The 20958-nt window shown below is 37.1% G+C and overlaps 1 protein-coding gene across 6 annotated transcripts in view; it reads right to left on the bottom strand.

Annotated features, from left to right (window-relative positions):
* The window catches only part of CDKL5 (cyclin dependent kinase like 5), a 198691-nt gene that overhangs the window by 118770 nt on the left and 58963 nt on the right, over nucleotides 1–20958 (bottom strand). For all 6 annotated transcript variants that reach the window (XR_008958739.1, XM_057310336.1, XM_057310340.1 and 3 more), the window contains exon 2: nucleotides 3226–3449. Coding sequence is in view for 5 of the 6 variants with exons in the window: in XM_057310336.1 (XP_057166319.1) it covers nucleotides 3226–3289 (64 nt within the window). In the remaining variant the exon portion in view is untranslated. The remainder of the gene's footprint in view (nucleotides 1–3225; nucleotides 3450–20958) is intronic.

Genomic DNA, 20958 nt, shown 5'->3' with positions numbered 1-20958 from the left:
AACTAGTAGAAGTTGCTACATTTTTGCCGTAAATAAAGACTCAGTGCAAGGGCACAGACCATAAGTAGTCCAAGGCTCCCTGGCCATTTATAGCTAAGCACTTCCACTTTCTTTGGTATACTTTGATGAGATTCATCACTATGGTTTGGGTTACTTATTCTCTTACCTAGCCAAAAAACTACTTCTTTAGAGGCAGAACAGAGTTGACAACAAGGTACCCAGGAAACTGAGGTTAGAGTTATATTTTGACAACCCAATTAGCAGAATCAAAACATAATATATGATAACTTGAGGTCTGTAGAAAAGCCAAGAACATTAACAGACAGGCAAAGTCTGCATACATCTATGACAAGGGAACTTCAGAGAGATGAAATTGGGAAACGTATCTCAAACAGAATCTGGAGAACCGGAACAAGTCTCCCTCACTTTGGTGGAGATCAATGAATCTTATTATCATAGTCAGGATGGAATCAGCGACTACAACCATCCAACTTAATTCCACAATCACCAGGCAATCCTTCAATCCCGATTTAACTGCTCATGCCAGTTTTTCTGTGGAGTGAAAATACACCGCCCGGGCTACAAGAATGCGGAGTTTACCAGAAAGTTTTTAATTTCCATAATATACATGTATTTCTTAGGCAAAAAGCATCTGAGGTAGTTTACAAAGAAAAAATATATAGTAATGATGGTTCTGACTATAACTGAAACTGACATATTCTGATTTATAGAACAGTCTAGTAGTTTAGTTAATCTGAGCTAATTCCTAAGGAGATGATCACCTACAGGTATACTAAGAAAACCAAGGTTGTGATACAGAAAAACTGGGGCTCAGAATTTGAAACATTCCAACCCTGTTACACCCTATGAGCTGAATGGCTCCAGTCAGTATCTTTATTTACTGCATTAGTTTCTAATTATAATATTTTGGAAAAAATATAATATTTTGGAAAAAAACAAAAAAGGCAGCTACATAAAACAGTAATAAGACATCAAGAATGAATTTTATTGGGGTGCCAGGGTGGCTTGGTTAAGCATCTGCCTTCAGCTCAGGTCATGATCTAAGGGTCCTGGGATGGATCCCCACATTGGACCCTCTCATTCTCCCTCTGTGTGTTCTCTCTCTCTCTCTCTCTCTCTCTCTCTCAAATAAATAAATAAATAAAATCTTTTTAAAAAGAAATTACTAAAAAAAAAAAAAAGAAGAAGAATGAATTTTATTTACATAATTACTATCAATGAAGAAAAGGAAAAGGAGTTGACTGGTGAAAGAAGAAGGATCCATTCTTTTTTATTTTTTGGATCCATTCTTTTTATATGGTTTTGACTTCAGACCTTAAAGCAAGTACCCAATAATTAGACTGTATTTTTTTTTTAAGATTTATTTATTTATTTGAGAGAGAGAGAGAGAGAGAGAGGGAAAGAGAACAAAAGCAGAGAGGGAGGGGCAGAGGGGAGATTCTGTGCCTAGCACAAGGCACAATGCAGGACTTGATCTCACAGCCCTGAGATCACAATCTGAGCCGAAACCAAAATCAGGCACTTAACCAACTGCACCACCCAGTCACCCCAGACTGTATTTTAATTGTTGCTATTTATTTGAAAAGGAATTAACTACTTAATATTAAAATCTAGAACAGCTTTGCTGTTCACAGGTAAATCTTCCAAACTTCTTTTAAAATTCACAATTTATTTGAAAATTCATAAAATAGGGGCACCTGGGTGGCCCAGTCAGTTAATTGGCTGCCTTCAGCTCAGGTCGTGATCCGAGGGTCCTGGGATCGAGCCCCACATTGGGCTCCTTGCTCAGCAGGAAGCCTGCTTCTCCCCCTCCCTCTGCCTGCTGCTCCCCCTGCCTGAGCTCTCTCTGTCAAATAAATAAATAAAATCTTTATTTTAAAAAAAAAGAAAAATTCATAAAATAAAAATTTTTATAACATTTGCTTTAAAGATATAAATGCTAGGGGAGCCTGGGTGGCTCAGTCAGTTAAGCCTCTGACTCTTGATTTTGGCTCAGGTCATCATCTCAGGATTGTGAGATCAAGCCCACACTGGGCTCCATGCTGGGCGTGAAGCCTGCTTAAGATTCTCTCCCTCTCCCTCTCCTTCTGCCCCTCCTCCCGTCCTCCTCTAAAAAAATTAGTAAATGCTAAGAAACCATAATTATAATCACTCATACCCTGTTAACAGAATCATTTCTCAAAATCTCCATAAAGTTATCTTTAAGTCAAAAGCAAAAATGACAAAGAAGGAAAAATCAGGGGGGTGCCTGGGTAGCTCAGTGGGTTAAGCATCTGCCTTTGCTCAGATCATGATCCCAGAATCCTGGGACCGAGCCCCAGCCATGGAACTCCCTGCTCAGTGGGGAGTCTGCTTCTCCCTCTCCCTCTGCCCCTCCCTTCCACTTGTGCTCTCTCCTGCTCTAATAAATAAATAAAATCTTAAAAAATAAAAAAAGAAGGAAAATCAGGAAGACTTATGACAAATGAATTATCATATTTCATCAAATTTATGATGTCATTAATCATAAGTATTATGTACTACTTGGGGAGAAAAAGAGCTGCCAATTAAACTACAACATGCTATGGATTTTAACACACATCCTGATTTCAGAAATGTTAAAATATAAACAAGTTGTGTGCCTCAGAATTTATAAAAATGTGATTTGTCATTCTCAAAGACAAATAGAAGTTATTCACTTATTTTTACCATGTATTAAGTAAAATTTAACTTATACAAATAAATTTTAAGTTATCCAAAATAAACTTGATATAAAAATAAAATGTAAAAAAGTTATAGACTAAAGAAACCATAATTGCTAATGCAAACAATGAAATGAAGGCAGCCTTGGGGAACCTGGCTGGCTCAGTCAGAAAAGCATGCAACTGTTGACCTTGGGGTTGTGAGTTTGAGCACCACCTTCAGTGTAGAGATTACTTAAAAAAAATAAAATAAAATAAAATCTTTAAAAAAAAAAAAAAGAAAGAAAACAGAAATGAAGGCAGCCTTAAGAAATATCTGATTTATTAAATTTTAAAGGGTTTTAAAATATTAACTTTCAATTGGAGAATAAAACCCAAATAACACAATTTAATTTTTAATATTTCACTTAAGCACATATCTGAATTAATATAGGTAAAATTAATAGGATGTGAGTTAGTAACCTTTTCAGTGGTAGGTATAACTACACACATTGCTCAGAAACTCAAGGAATGCTAAACTTACCTTCACCTACAACCCCAAGGATCTCAAATTTATTCATCACATTACCAATGTTAGGAATCTTCATGAAGACAAACTCCTCTTTTGATGCGAGCCACAGAACATGGCATCAAGAAAGAACTTCAGAGACAGTTGTGAAGTAAAACCAAAATGTCGAAGGAAGAAATTCTCACAGGCTGGCAGGGACTTTCACATATTTGTTCTAATGTGAAGTATTAAATGATTCCCTGAAAGAGAAAACACAAAAGCCTTAAGTTTTATATTCAGCACTCTAATAATCTATCCTACTATTTTGTACAGTTTTTTTTAAATCATGTTAATGTTTCATATACTAAAAAGAAAAAAAAAAGAAAGAAAGGAAAGAAAGAAAAAGATAATAATAAGAGAGAAGAACCCAAAATGGAACAAAAACAAATGCACCTAACTATATTTGAAATGAACATAACCACACTGAACGGGGGAGAGGGGTCAGGGGGAAAAGAATTAACTCCAGGTAACTTTTGAAAACAAAGTTTTAACTACATACTCTCCTCACTCTAAAAACAAAAAAAATTATTTATAAATAAATACTATACTGAGATACATGTTTTTACAAAGAGATATGAAATTATGTGTGTTCTCGGACTGAGCAAATAAGTAAATAAATACATTGTGGATAATGAGAGTTTGGCTTCTTATTCTCATAAAAAGAAGTTACAGGGGCATCTGGGTGGCTCAGTCGTTAAGTGTCTGCCTTCGGCTCAGGGCGTGATCCCAGAGTCCTGGGATCGAGCCCCACATTGGGCTCCTTGCTCCACTGGGAGCCTGTTTCTCCCTCTCCCACTCCCCCTGCTTGTGTTCCCTTTCTCACTGGCTGTCTCTCCCTCTGTCAAATAAATAAAATCTTCAAAAAAAAAAAAAAAAAGTTACAAATATGAAAAGGATGAAGGCTTGGAATTAGAGCTAACCATAGGAGCTCAGTTCTTAATATAGAGATGCAGAAATAGATATAAAGGTGTGTGTAAATATATATATATATATATATATATATATATATTCCCTAGCTCTGTCTGCTGAGGAAGCCTAGAAGCAATGACACTCCAACATTCCATTAGCACACCTAGTGCACCAATGAAAGGAACCAGGTTCCTCAGAGAAATGGCTGATTCCCAGACAAGAACAAGGAAAAGTACAATATGAGCCCAGAATATACTTCTGTGGTGCCAGAAAGGCTGGTAATGCTCAAAGAATGACAGGAGCATGTCTGAAGGACACAGGAGTCAGCTTGAGTCACTTCTGGTCAAATGAGAAACAACTAAACAACAAAATAAATGAAAATAGTAGATTATAAACCATAGAATAAAATTAAAACATACCAGTCCTTACTTATATAAATAAATGAGGGGAGAAGGAAAAGCTCTGAGAGTATAATTCCAAATAATAAATGTAGTGACGGAATTAGGAAATCACCATTTGGCAACCACCCTGGTAATAATTATTTCAGGCAAGTATCATCAACATATGCTGAAACTAGTGGTTGAAAGTTTGATGGAAAACAGGATATTATCTAGTCTCGAAGTAGCTCCACTACAAAATACCCACTAATTAAAAGGGGAAAAATAGTAATTTCATAGTGAAGAATCCTGCCAGACACCACCTTAATTAAGTGATCAAAGTTAACATCATCAATAATAGAACAAGTCAACATCATATGCCTCCTGATAGGAGAGAACACAACGTCACTTCTGTGGCACTCCTTCCAAAAAGGTAAAACGGACAAGCCCAAACTGAGGGACATTGTACTAAGTAACTGGCCTGTATTCTTTAAAAATGTCTAGGTTATAAAGGACAAGGAACCAAGCAACCGTTCCACAAAAGAAGATTAGGAGACATGATAACAAAAAAATGTATGATCCTGGACTGGACTAAACCAGAACAAGAAAAAAAATATCTTTCTCCTAAAATTATTATGAGTGATATACAAAATGTGACTGTAGTTAATATTATATGTTTGAAAGTTGTTAAGGGAGTAGATCTTCAAAGTTCTCATCACAAGGAATAAAAATTGGTAACTGTGTGTAGTGATGAATGTTAACTAGATTTACTGTGATCATTTCGCAATATATACAAATACAGAATCACTATGTTGTATACTTAAAACTAATATATGTCAATAATAATTCAATTGATGAATTAACAAGGCGCAGCCCAGAATCTCCAGATAAGACAGTCTAATAAAAAATTTAACAAAAAAAAAAAAAAAAAGAACGAACAGCAACATATTTAGAGATAAAGTTTGCAACTTAAACCATTTGGGAAAAAAATAATAAGTACATGTGTACGAAGGAAGAGACAAAGAACACTTAAAATGTTAACATTTGGGGAATTTGGGTCAAGGGTCTATGAAACAGAAATTTCTTTGTACCATCTATGCAACTTTTCTCTAAATCTGAAATTATTTAAAAATAAGTCATTTTGCTTCAAAAAAAAGCTATCCTATCTTCATGAAAAATAACAGCTGTACCAATACAAAATACTGGTTTAAAAGGAAAGAATAAATCAAAACCAATAAAACCAATAAATTCTTTGCTGCCTATGAAATTATAACTTTTTAAAAATAAGAGTATCCAAGTGGTGTGGGAAAGTACTGACTTGAAGTGTGCCTTTTCATATGCTGATGGTAGAAATACAAACTGGTACAAGCTTTCTGAAGAGCAGTATGTCCATAATTAAATGCTTTAAGCATCTGAATCAGAATTCAAACATGTGAGGTAAATACATAACATAGGTGGTGTCAAGAGCAGTCTTTCAACTACCAAACTGGATTTCATCACAATTTTATATGAATAACGCTGAGTAATTAGACCTAAAAATTCAGATACTTTAGCTTCAACTAACTAATTTGGATGAAATGTCCCTTTGAGGACAAATACAAATATTGAAGGAAATACTTTTTAAAAATAGCCTAAAAGCCCCAAAGGCAAGATTGTAAAGAATTAGCTGGTTGAAATCAAGGCAAAAGAATTGGACCCAGAGATGTAATCCAAACCACCCAAAATGGTTTCAGCTCTCAAGCACTTGAAGATCCAGAAAAAAAAAGGGGGGGGGGGGAATGTTCTTAAAACCTTTAAAAATCCAGAAGCAAAAGTCAAAGGCAAGAGTGCCAAAAGGAGGAAGTTTGATAAGACACCACTTAAAGCAGAAACCTCAGAGTTACACTCCCAGGATGAAGGAAACCAGAAATAAATCAGCCCTTGGACAGACTTGAATTAGTTTCATGTTACCAAAATAAACCGCTACCTTACTGAGGTGGTCCTACATTCAGACTGGTAATGTCATGGGTTGTCTGGTGTTTGCAAAGGGGGAGTGTGAAAAAAAACCAAGTCTCTGCAGGAAAATAACATCAACGTGGGCCTCACAATATTGCTACAGATACTTTCTCCTTTACGCTGAGCAGTACATAATAAGATACCAAGATCAAGAGCCAAACAGAAATGACCAAAACAGAAAATGACCCAGAAAGATGATAATATCGGAATTATCAGGAATAGCCTATAAAACTACAGGCTGAATTACTAAAAACCCAAGGGTTGAACATTTTGACAGAACTAGTAAGTCCAAAAGGTATAAGACCAAATTTGAAAAATAAGTGAGAATTCTAGAACTGAAAGAGAAAAACAGCAAAGGAACTCAAAAGACAATTTAAAGAGAAAGATCAGGATACAGACCATTTTGGACGTATTTTTTAAACTACAAATGAACATTGTAGACTGTAGCAAAGAACTTTAGAATGCTTTTTTCCTCCCCCAAGCGCACACAGAATATTTATAAAAACTGATAATGTGCTAGGTCATAACACAGTTCAAAACAAACTACAAAAACTGAAGTACAAGGTTCTCCCTGCACCACGCAAATAGGCAAGAAATTGATCACAAAAGAAATAACTAGAGAATATTCATACGTTTGAAAATTAATACTCTTAAATTAATCCATAATTCAGTCAAAAAACAAATCACAATAGACAATTAAAAATAAGAAAAATACGGGGCACCTGCTGGCTCAGTTGGTAGAGCATGTATCTCTTTATCTCCGAGTCGCGAGTTCAAGCCCCACGTTGGGCATGGAGCTTATTTTTTTTTAAATTAACAAAAAAATAAATTTATGGGAAGAAGCTGAAGCAATGCTGGGGGTGGTGGGGACTGAGAGTCTTATACATGCATATATCACAAAATATTAAAAAATTAAAATAACTAAGCATCAATATCAAGAGGTTAAAAAAAAAACAGCAAAATAAATCCAAAGAAAATATAAAGAAATAATCAAGAATAGAAATTCATGAAATAGAAAACAAACAATAAAGAGATTAAAAAGAAAAAAAGAGCTGGATCTTAGAAATAAACTTTGAAACTAATCAAGGGAAAAAGAACTCGGCCCAGCTAACGTCTGGTCACAGGCTTATAATATCCTGAGCAGAGACCCCAGCCACACCATGCCCACACTTTTGACCTACAGAACTGTGAGCTAATATATGGATGCCGCTTTAAGCTGCTAAACTTGTAGTAATTGATTACAAAACAACAGAAAACCAATACAATAGTATCATTTCATTTATACACAGTCTTAAAACAGGCAAAGCTGAACGACAAACTACATGGTTTAGGTATGCATACATAAGTGGTAAGTCTATTCCTAAAAAGTTAAGTGACCAATGAAGGGTTTCTTATAAAAATCAGGATATTACTGGGGCGCCTGGGTGGCACAGCGGTTGGGCGTCTGCCTTCAGCTCAGGGCATGATCCCGGCGTTATGGGATCGAGTCCCACATCAGGCTCCTCCGCTATGAGCCTGCTTCTTCCTCTCCACTCTCCCTGCTTGTGTTCCCTCTCTCGCTGGCTGTCTCTATCTCTGTCGAATAAATAAATAAAAATCTTTAAAAAAAAAATCAGGATATTACTGGTAGGGAAGAGTTAAGATTGACAAGAGATAAGATAGAGGGCTTTCTGAGACACTAGTAATGCTCTATTTTCTTGACTTCAATGGTAGTTAAATAGACATTCATTAGAGTGTACATTAATGTTTTATGTATTTCTATGTTATATTCCTCAATAAAACAAATTTTTAAGAAGTCAAGAGTTAATTCTGATAATGACATCAGGTATGAACAGATTCTTGGTCATTTATATGAAAGTAAAAGATCACTTTTTATCAAAGATAAAGCATTTCAGTATTACATGAACCAGAAAAGTTTAACTGAACTCTCTCTGAGGTTCAGACTTCATACAATATACGGTCTCTAGTTTCGGGTATCAACAAAACCAAAAACTCTCAGTGATGGACAACCTGGATGATGACCACACTCTAAAACTATGCCAGACAAGGAGCTGGTAAGAAAACTGGGCAAGTCTGGCTTTGATGAGAGATGACGGACATCTAAATGTCTGAAGACTCTTTGAAAAAGAGGGAATAGAGCAGATGATTTGGTTATTTTAGGGGGAAGAACTAAGATCAGAGGTACAAGTGAAAAGGAGACAGACGTCAGCTGAGTAGTGACTGGACATCAATAAACCATCAATGGTTACTCATGCATTCTTATAAATACCTGTCAGATACCTGCAGTGGGCCAGCCCGCTGTAGATGCTTCAGGATACAGCGGTGAACAACAGATAAGGCCCCTGCTCTCATGGAGCTTAATGAGGGGAGAGAGACAATAAATAAATAAACATGATCATTCCAGGCACTGACAAGTATTATAAAGGAAAGGAAACAGTCTTTTGAAAATGGGGGGGGGGGGGGGCCCACATCCCTCTTTTAGATAGGGTGGTCTGGGAAAGGCCTGTCTGAAGAGTTGACACTGGAGCAAAATCTGTTTAATGTAAAGAAACAAACCACAGGAACAGGGATGGGTGAAGAGCGTTCCAGGAAGTAGAAAGACCCACAGAGTTTGATAATTTCAAGGAACAAAGACCTGTAATCTGAAGCACAGCAGACAAGAAGGGGACCAGCAGGGGGCAGGAAGAGGCCGCTGGATGCAATTTGGCCTGGCCATAGTAGAAAAGTCATGCACTAAACCAGATGTCCTCTAAGATCCCTTCCAACATGAAAATTCTAAGAATCTCTCAAAAATCTTGAGTTTTTTTAATTAGTATTAACTTTGTAAACAAATAGCAGAATAAACTTTAAAGTGGATGTGTTCTGCACTAAGAAATACACCTAGAATTAAGCAAACTTGTCTCTGTATTGGCAAGCAAGTACCTACAAGAACTGACAGAAACGTAAAGCTTCTAATTTATTTCATGTATTATTAGTATTGAATTTAAGAGTTGCCTGAGCCTTGAATGTTTCCTTTGTGCTGAAATTATAATCTTCATCTCAATGGGTCTTTTCTTCCCAAAGAGAATACAAAATCAGTTGAATCATAAGTTTTGTTCTCATCTCTGGCATTGTTTTTATACATACAAATGAGAGAACCATTTTGTCACTGAAAACTGCACAGGAATGAATTTGGTACATGACAAAACTTGTTATAAGAAAGTTTAAATGGTTTGAAAGTATCTTAAAACTCATGATCCATGTATAGAAAGAAACCATGTTCATGGAAAGCACAGCCTTGCCAAAAAAAAAAAATCCCAATTACTCTCCCTAGAGAATTTCTCCATGTTACATGTAAGTAAGGAGAAAATGCACTAGTTTTCCTCCTAGATGTGACATCACCCATAATTAATAATTTTGCTTTATTCTACCAATAGTGGAAAAAGCGATTTATCAATCCATTCTCTATAAATCAATTCCCATTATTAAATCCAATTGATATTTGACTATCACGAGTAACATATACACACAGTTTAATAACATAAACTCAAACTTCCAAACGTGTAGCTTACCTCCCCACTCTACCTTTACAATCCATCCACAAAGTAGGAAATTCAGTAACAACTCAATGGATCTCCTTCTACCCGGCTACTTGATATTTCGCCTAAGCACTGCCAATCCTACAGAACTCTTTAGTTTTCTGAGACTCCGAGGGCCTCAGAATTCAGACTGAAAAAAAGAGCTAAACTCGGATCAGAGAAATTCAGGTTCATACTAATATTGTACTATTATTTTTTAAGTTTTTACTTAAGTAACCTCTACAACCCCACATGGGGCTTGAATTCATGACCCTGAAATCAAGAGTTGCATGCTCTTTCAACTGAGCCAACCAAGCACCCCAATATTGTACTATTTAAGACACACTATTGGTTAAAAAGGTTTTGAAGGTACTTGCATGAATATATCAGTATCAACTTTATCATGGTTTCCATGGGATAATTTGTTCTGACCTCCAAATTCCAAATAACTGATTTTAAAATAAATTTACGAAAGTTGGGGACCACCTAGATATTGCTGAGTTGATGTGGATCAGAAGATAGATCTAAGTTATTGTCCTCTACTCAAAAACAAAACAAACAAAAACCTAAAATTCACATGAAAAAAGATAGAAGGAACTGAAGTCCAAGACTCTTGAAGAACACTCATAGGATTTAAATGAAATCAAGACCATTGGCCTAGATACATTCCATCCCTGAAATGCTTTAAGACTTCAGAGATAAGACTGCTGAACCTTAGTGGTATTGGGCAAGTCCTACAGAAAAGATAAGAAAGACTGGCCTAGAGCAAAAGTAGTCACATTTTTCAGAAAGGATAAAATGGTACATTCTGTAAACACTATACCTGAGAACTTTTAATTAACCAATCATTCAATAAATGTCTTAAGAGCTAACCATATGCTAGGCACTGGAATAGACACTAGGAACGTATCAGTAAAGGAAACAGACAAGACTTTTTATTTCAAGGAGTTTATCAAAGAATCATGCAATAATCATAAAATTGCAAATATTAAGTCCTATGGAAAAGAAATATAAGGTGCTACAAGGGCTCGTAAGAGGGTTGCCACCTAATTAGGGAAGGTTGGCTTTTCCAGAGAAAGTGTCCAATGAGCTAAGATCTATAGGACAATAAGACATAAACTTATGGAGGAGGAGGAATGCTCCAGGAGAGAACAATTTATGTGAAAGTCCCAAGTCAGAAGGGAACATGACAGAGACAAGAGACTCAAAGGTGGCGGGGGTGGGGTAGTTAAAAACCTAGTACGAGGTGAGACTGGAGAAAGAGATTAGGTTATTTTACATAGTTATAATCAACTTTATCATAAGACACAAGGAGACAGAGGAGGGTTTTGAACAATGGGAGGGGTGGGTTCAGGGGGTGGTATGACAATCAGATGATATGTGTTTGGAAAAAATCATATAAGCTACAGAGAAGCGGACGGCTCATTACATGGAAGAGGAGGTGCCAGTTTGGGGGTATAACAAGTAGAAAGCCACAGCAGACACCCAGGTGAAGAATTAGGGCAGGATGGACTTAGTTGGTGAATAGAAAGAAAATGAATAGATTAAGATATATATTTGGAGGGGAAACCAATACAATTCAGGATGGATTAGAGATGGGAAGTATAAGAGAAAACAAGGATGGGCGCATGTCTGGCTCAATGGAAAGAGCATGTGACTCTTGATGTTGGGGTCATGAGTTCGAGCCTCACACTGAGGGTAGTTTACGTAAAAAAAAAAAAAAAATTGCAAAGCCTTATTCCAAATCTCTGTACTGTGTACCACCCCACAGCGCCTACACTCAAAAGGGAAAAAAATCCCCCTCCAAAAAAAAGAGAGAGAGAGAAAGAGAAATCAAGGATAACTTCTTGGTTTGGAGTTTGGGCTATGAGTAGATGGAGGTTGTTTCTTGATTGAGGAAAACTAGAAAAGCAGATTAAAGGAAGGGAGGAGGGGGGAAATTCAGGATTCTACTTTAGCCATGTTAAGTTTGCATTTAGATATCCATAAAAATTAAACAGAAAAAAAACAAAGGGAAAAGAAAAATTAAAAACTGATGAAAAGAATTTGCAACTTATATCACAAAGAGTTAATATCCTAACACATAAAAGATTCCTACTGCTCAAAAAACCCAATTTTTAAAATGGGCAAAGTGCGAGACGCCTGGGAGGCTCCTTTGGTTAAGCATCTGACTCTTGATTTCAGCTCAGGTCATGATCTCAGGATCCTGGGGGGCGGGGATCAGGCCCCACATCAGGATCTGTGCTCAGCAGGGACTCAGCTTGAGGATTTCTCTCCCTCTCTCTCGGCCCCTCCCCCTGATCACTCTCAGGCACTTTCTCTAAAATAAATACATCTTTAAAAATAAATAAATAAATAAATAAAATGGGCAAAGTGCTATGAACAAATAGTTCACAGTAAAGGAAACACAAATGGCAAACACATAAAACATTACTCAACTTTACATATAATAAAAACTGAATATTAAAACTACACTGAGATTCGGGGTGCGTGGCTGGGTCAGTGAGTAGAGCACAGGATTCTTGATCTCAGGGTTGTGGGATCAAGCCCCACGTTGGGTGTAGAGATTATTTTAATAAATATAATTTTTTTAAAAACTACAGTGAGATTCAATTTCTCAGATTAGCAAAAAACAAAATTAACATGCCATGTGGATGAGAGCGTGAGAAAGTTACGCTTATTCATACATTGCTAGTGGGAATGTATATAATTTTTGGAGGCTAATTTGATAATATCTTTCAAAACTAAAAACAAACGTATTCTAATGACACAGCAATCAAATTTCTAGAAACTTGATCATCAGAAACACACATACATACACAGAGATAAACATACATAATTCACAGCAGTAATGTTTGTAAAAGCAAAAGAATGGAAACAACCTTTAAGTATGCATCAATAGGGGCCTGGTTAAATGAACTGTGGTACATCCATTCCATTTTTTTAAGCTAGAGAAAGAAGGGAAATATGTCTATTTCACAAATTTGAGTTTTCACTAATTTTCCAATAAATCAAAATTATACTTAAAATTGTATTCTAATTAAATACCACTATATCTGTTTTGTATACTGGTTCTCCATAAAATTATATTTGAAAAAGGATATTTATTGCTATTTTTTGGAAGTCTGAAAAGTCTACTAATTGAAAAGTATAAAAATACATGGTTGAGTTTACTGGACCTGAAGACATGAAGTGTTTTCAAACACTGCCAATAATTTGGAAAATTCACAAAGGATGATTCCAGGCTGAACAGTGTTAATGCTGCCACAAATTGATCTTCTTTATTATCTATCCAGATTCCTGGTCCTTGTGACTGATTTGACTGTAGACTGGAGATTCATCAAAGAGATTCTAAAGCCTGGGTTTTTCTCACCAAGGCAAAGTATCAGACTTACAGTTGATCTTGACAACTTTCATTTCCTCAGTTAAAAAAAATAAAGCTCCTCTGTTGGATGATCTGTGAGGTCCCTTGTAGCTTTCAAATCCCACAATTTCTTTTCTAAAAACTCAGAACCTCTCAAACTGAAAATGAGTGTCAAAATCGTCAATTCCTAAAGAACCAGTATAAAATACAATACCCTCCCCTCTCTCTTTTCATTATGGTTCCAAATCACTTACCAAAGTAAGTTTCAAGAGCAACTGAGTAAAATCACTTTAGAACAAGAGAAGGAATGGAATGATTACCTTTCAACCTATCTCAGAAAAACCACAAAACCAGAATAAGTGGAATGCTGCTAGCCAAACATCTGGTGATTAAACTATTCCTGGGAGGGTCACTTATGTTAAAGGGAATAAACAAATAGTAATGATAACTAGACAGCAACAACTTCACAAGGCATGAAAAAGTCTGGGGTATTTTCCAAATGGGTTGGGAAGAAGTTATTTTTATTTAGAGATATTTGTGTCCTACTTAAAACATAGAAGGAACTTAAGAAAATCAAGCTAAAGATCTTAAACCTCCTCAGTCAGCTATCTGTCCTGCTAACCTTAGAAGAGTAACAATACTTTGACCCAACAAATAACAGTAAAAATCACAAGTAATCCATCAAGGCGATTAATTGATGAGAGCATTCAATTAAGTTCAAGAGATCTGAGGGGCGCCTAGGTGATAGAGTTGGTTGAGTGTTAGACTCTTGGTTTTGGCTGGGGTGGTGATCTCAGAGTCATTAAAATCAAGCACAGCGTTGGCCTCCAGGCTCAGCATGGAGTCTGCTTGAGATTCTCTCTCCCTCTCCTTCCACCCCTCCTGCTCATGCTCGCTCTCTCTCTCTAAAACAAATAAATCTTTAAAAAGAGAGATCTGAACATATAATAAGTAATAAAAAATTCAAAATTTAAAATAAATTAAAATTTAGTATGTTAAAATGAAAGATAGGTTCTTTCCTTCAAGGAAATTACAATTAAAAAAATAAAACAAAATTATGGTTAAAATGGACTTTTGAATTACAGCTCTCCTACATACGAACTTAATGTTGAGCTGAAGCTTTGGTTTGTTTCCATTTATAAACTGGGGTTGTGACCCCACACCAAATATGTGGCATCTTCCAACGCCAATTCTCTGGCAACAACTGGGTGTCCCTACAATCCATTCTAACACCAACAACTGAGAGTTAACATCAGACTTCACAGGTTTAAACGGTTGGTCCCACAGACTTAACTTTAGACACCAGTCATAAGTCCCAGGTCCCCAGGCCACCTGTTCTTATGTTCAACTTGGCTAAAACTTTGAGGGTTCCCACCAACTCCTCCTCAGGTTTGATATTTCCTAGAATGACTCACAGAACTCAGGAAACACTTACTGATGTGAGGAACACAAAGGCAAAATATAGGGGAAAAAATTAAACTTCCTTATTATTTATAGCCCATTGACAAGTACTTGAGACAGGCAGAGCGATCTTCCTCCAGGAACTCAATTGCCACAATGTAAATACTCTGCTAAAGGCAAAAGGCAACCTTAGCTTGACATCGATCCAACCTCCAGGATCCAGTAAAAATCCCTTTGGAAACTTCCTTTATCTTTACCCACCCCTCACCCACCCTAGTTCCCCCACCCCTGCCAAGATATAGGTTAGCAATCATCCTCCAAAAATATGGCCCACTGATACACATCTGAAGGGTCTCATGACTAAGGTTTTACTAGGTGTACTAAATGACCCCTCAAGGCCCTGGAAACCTTGTTTTCAAATTTCTTAGGGACTTACACTATCCCTAACCTCCTCCCAACTTGAAAGTATATAATCAGCAGCTCCTTACAACCCAAGGACAGCTCTTTCTGCCCACAGGTCCTTTCCTGGTGCTTTAATAAAACCACCCTTTTACCACTGAAGACATCTCAAGAATTCTTTCGTGACTGTTTGCTCCTGGACCCCAACATTTCACATCAATTACCATTGCTGGTTTATTATAAAGGATACTTACTTAACTCAGGAAAACCAAATGGAAGAGATGAATAGAACAAGGTATTGGGGGGTGGGGGGAAAGCACAAAGGGCTTCCATGCCCTCTTAGGGTGCACCATCCTCCAAGCACATCGGAGTGTTCACCAATCCAGAAGTTCCCCAAACCCAGTTTTTTAAGGGGTTTTTATGAGGGTTTCATTATGTAGGCGTGATGCTCTTATCACTGACCATTGATAACTAAACTCAATCTCCAGCCTCTCTCCCTTCCCCAGCAATAAGGGGTAGGAGAAGGGAGCTGAAAGTTCTAACCTAGGAGCACCTGGCTGGCTTAGTCAGTAAAGCATATGACTCTTGATCTTGGGGTTGTGAATTCAAGCCCTACTTTGGACAAAGAGCTTACTTTTAAAAAAAAGTTCTAGGGGTGCCTGGGTGGCTCAGTTTTTAAGTATCTGCCTTCGCTCAGGTCATGATCCCAGCGTTCTGGGATCAAGCCTGTGTCGGGTTCCTGCTCATCGGGGAGCCTGCTTTTCCCTCTCCAGCTCCCTCCTGCTTGTGTTCTCTCTCTTGCTGTCCCTCTCTGTCAAATAAATAAACAACATCTTTTAAAAATAAATAAATAAATAAATAAAACCTAAAAAAAGAAAAAGAAAAAAAAAAGCTCTAACCTTTTAATCATGGCTTATCCTTCTGGTGACCAGGCCCCATCCAGAAAGTTATCTAGGGACTCTGCCAGGAATCATCCCACTAACATACAAAAGACACTATCACTCAGGAGATTAAGGTAACATTTTTAAGACAAGAACAGAATACTGAATAGACAAGGGGTAAAGGCATTCTAGGCAAAGTTTGTACTAAAATAGGCGCAAAAAAAAAAGACTATTTGTAGAATTCAAGTCATTCTGCTTCTCTGAAATCAGGGCACAGGTCCAGGAATGGCTAGAAATGAGGCTAAGACTAAATCATAAAAAGCCCTGTATATCAAGCCACAGGTATGTTTACCAATACTTAAAGAAAGGATTCAACTACATACAGTACTAGAACTTTGAAGTCCTCTGCCAGAGACAACAGTAAATCAAGAGAAGCCTTTTAGGTGAATACTCACCAGTGTTGTTTCAGAAAAATCACCATGGAGGCAGGAAGAGGGTTAAGGCAGAAACACTAATCAGAATGCTACTGGACTGATGGGGCCAGGCACAAAAGGATGAAAATCTCAACTAAAGGAGCAAGAGTGAGAACAGAGAAAGGAGGATAGACTTAAGACATTTAGAAAATGATTCAGGGGCGCCTGGGCAGCTCAGTCGGTTAAGCATCTGCCTTTAGCTCAGGCTCAAGTCATGATCCTAGAGTCCCTGCTCAGTGGGGTTTCTGCTTCTCCCTCTCCCTCTGCCCCTCCCCCTGCTCGTGTTCTTCCTCTTGCTCACTCTCTCTCTCTCTCAAATACATAAACAAATAAAATAGTTTAAACATATAAATTTTTTTTAAAAGATGTACTCAAAAGACACAGTGACAGGGCACCTGGGCAGCTCGGTCAGTTGATTGTGGGACTCTTGGTCTCAGCTCAGATCATGAGAGAGAGCTCTGGGTCAGGAGACCTGAGTCATGATCTGTGCTCAGCAGGCAGTCCGTTTCAGATTCTCTCTCCCCCTCTCCCTCTGCCCCTTCCCCGGCTCCCGCGGGTGCACGCATGTGCTCTTGCTCTAAAATTTTTTTTAAAAGGCATTTAAAAAAAAAAAAAAAAACAGACACAGTGACAATTTTAAAATAATTGATGAAAGAGAAATGGAGAATGTAGAGGTTGCTTTTAGGCCACCAACTTGAACAACAGAAACCTGAATAAGGTAGAAGGGTCCATAGTGACCACCTACCTCCTGGCTGAACACAAACAGGCCCATTAGGCGACTCACCTGAAAATATCCATAAAGCTCTAGCTGACCAATGGGTTACTTATACCTGGATACAGGTTCCAAATAAGACAAATTTCACACTTCCCACACCTCCTTCACCTTCCCCCTTAACTACAAACCCCCACTGCCTTACAGCAAAGGGTCTCTCCTTTGCCTGCCACTCCCATGCAATGTACTCAATAAACTTCATCGCCTTTGGGTGATGCCTTGGGTGAATTCTTTCACCGCCTGTTGGGAGGCCCCACAGAGAAGTCTAGATGATTGCAAAACTTCTGCCTTGACTACTAGATGTACTGGGGGCACTGCTAACTGAAACTAGGAATACAGAAGAGCATTAAGAAAACAGTATTACATGACTGCCAATTATGGGGTCTTATATGTTTATATGGTAAGTTTTGTGCTGTACAATACCGATATATCATGGGTAGCTGAATGAATACAGAGTTACACTTCAGGTCCATAATAAGGAATATAAGCCATATACATTGAACACATGAAAAACTCAAGGCTTAACGTACTTAATTTCCAACTTAAGGCAACCTCATAAGGAATATAGCCTGCTCTAAGGTTAAAACAGCCTGTCATATAGTCTCAGCCTCCATGATTAAGTCATTTTCAGATGAATACATTATAATCACATCTTTATAGCATCCTTGGAAAAGATGCCTTGGAAAGAGACTGATTCACACAATCATGGCATTTTGATCAACACAAAGCCAGAAACTTCGGAATCATTTAGACCAGAGTTTCTCCAACTAGTTGAAGATTTTATTTATTTATTTGCCAGAGAAAGAAACAGACTACAAGCAGGGGAAGCGGCAGGCAGAGGGAGAAGCAGGCTCCCTGCTGATCAAGGAGCCTGATGTGGAACTTGATCCCAGAACCCTGGAATCATGACCTGACCTGAAGGCAGACACTTAACTGACTGAGCCACCCAGCCATCCCAAGAGTTTCTCCAACTATTTGCAGTAAAAGTCTACTTTGTTCATTTGTTTTTCAATCCCATGTAATTGTATTGTAAAATACAGTAAAAATGGGGTGGTAATATTAAATTACCTTAAGTTTCTATACTCATATTCATTTTACATACTTTCCTACAAAATACTTAATACTTCTAAGACTCAATATTTTAAGTGTTAAAAGAATCCTGAGAATTCATAATCCAAAAAGGGATCCACTGATTCCAACAAAAAAATAAATTTAAAAACATATAACCATATTTATAGGAAGAGACCATGACTTACTTTCTTTGGACTAAGGTTGTTATATAATTTTACTATCAAAAACTTAATTTCCGGGGCACCTTGGTGACTCAAGTCAGTTAAGTGTCTGCCTTTGGTTCAGGTCATGATCCCAGGGTCCTGGGATTGAGCCCCACACGTCTGGTTTCCTGTTCAGCAGGGAGCCTGCTTCTCCCTTTCTCTCTCGAGACCTCTCCCCCTGTACATGCTCTCTCTCTCACACAAATAAATAAAATCTTAAATATATATATATAATTTCCCACTGTGTACCCAAAAAAGTCTACATTTCTAAGGCACGAATGTCAAGGAAAATAACTAAAGACATCTCTTTTACTCGCTCACTCATTTATTATCATTCAACAAATACCTATTTAATACCTATGAAGTAGCTTACAGATCATCTCATTTGACCTTATTTTACAGAGGGGAAAATTTAGGCTCAGAGTAATATATTACTTAATGTAAAATTAACTACAACCTTTGGCAATTGCTTTCCTGTGAATTTAACAATACACTTGGCAATCACCCACTTTCTCCTCTATAAGAATCCTTGGCTCCATACCAACTACACTTACTCATCAACACCTAGAACATGCCTTTCACATTCCCACTTTCATGCTTTTGTTCAGATCATTTCTGCACGCCTAGTCCCAGTCTTTGCTGACTGAAATGTTAGCCATCATTATTCAAAAATCAAGTAAATTGCAACTGCCTATCTATTCAGCAGTTAAAAGTTATCCTTTATAAAATCTATAAGCTCACCTTTTTTCTTTAGTTAAGATTATCTGATTCCCATGATAAAAATTCGAAAGAATAGTCTATAAAATCATACAGCACTCACGTGATTTTAATCATATACTTAAATATTATTGTTTACATACATGTCTATCTCCCTTAGGTTAATCAAAATTTCCTAAAAACTAGATACCATCCATCCATCCATAAGTCTAGGACTTACACATAAAATAAATACTCAAAAAAATCTTTTTTTAAATTTCTAAAACAAAACAGATAAATAAAATTCAGATACTTCCAAAGCTTGGGGAGAGGATTCATTTTCATTCCTATCAAATCTTTTATAAAGTATCAAAATAAAAATCAATCTACATTTCAACTCTTTTCTGCCTGTCAACAGAGAAAGAACATAATAATGATCCACATTTCCAAAATAAGAATTGACTATGCATATTTATAACAGTAACTGACAGAATGAACTTGTAAATAATATTACTGTCAATTACCATCTGTATGTAGATTATCCATAGTACATTTTACTTTACAGGTCCACAGATCCACAATACTTGTGTTTTTAATTTCATGCAAATAATACATAAGGCCCTGTGAAATACAAACTACCATCTTTCTGTTTAAGGAATCATAGAATGTAAAACCTAAAATAAACCTTATCTAGTCATTATATAAATGAAGAAACAAAGCTTATATCCAGGTCTCCTAATCAGCTTATTAAGGAGGAGATCTGTTCTGGCTTGACTGAAGGGCCATTCACAACATAGTAAGTGAGAAAACTAGAGAGCTTCCTAGTGTCCCCAGAGCCTGCTTCTCAGCATGTTATCATCATTTTCCTTGAAATAACTCCCAGTTTACTTAATCACAGACACAGGACTCAATATTTAAAGAAACCCATGCACATTCAAAATGTAAATATTATCTATTATCTACTTTGAATTATTCAAACATATGCTTGACTATGTCAACATAGGTTAAAATACCCTAATAATTCTAAAAACCAAAAATGAGTTTTTAGTTTCTACACTTTAATACATCCTCCTTAGAAAATGAAAAATCACAGCGCCTGGGTGGCTCAGTCGGTTAAGGGTTAAGCATCTGACTTGATTTCAGCTCTGGTCTTGACCTCAGAGTTGTGAGATGGAGGCCCCAAGTCAGCTCCATGTTAGATGGGTGTGGAGCCTGCTTAAGATTCTCTCTCCCCCTCTCCCCCACCCCTCTCTAAAAAAAAAAAAGAAAGAAAGAAAATGAAAAATCATTATTTCAGTAATCCAACACTTACTAGATTGATGAATAATCAGGTCCAGTGCATTCCTTGTTGGCACAAACCCTTCCCCTACCTGGGCCCTTTTTCTATGCTTCTGAGAATCAGGGTGTCTTCTGACATGAGGGTGTCAACCCTCAGTAATTATGTGACCATGGACAAGTTATTTAACGTTTTTAAGCCTGTTTTCTCATTCTCTTAGTAGATGGACTGATACTACCCACTTATAGGCTAATGTGGGAGGATTCAGGTTATATAAGTAAAGCCTCTGATGCATGGAAAGCACATAATAAAAAACAACTATTATTAGTAATTAA

The sequence above is a fragment of the Ursus arctos genome, chromosome X (assembly GCF_023065955.2).
Source record: "Ursus arctos isolate Adak ecotype North America chromosome X, UrsArc2.0, whole genome shotgun sequence".
Lineage (NCBI taxonomy): Eukaryota > Metazoa > Chordata > Mammalia > Carnivora > Ursidae > Ursus > Ursus arctos.
The sequence above is the reverse complement of the archived record's forward strand: the minus strand, read 5'-3'. Positions and strand labels throughout refer to the sequence as shown.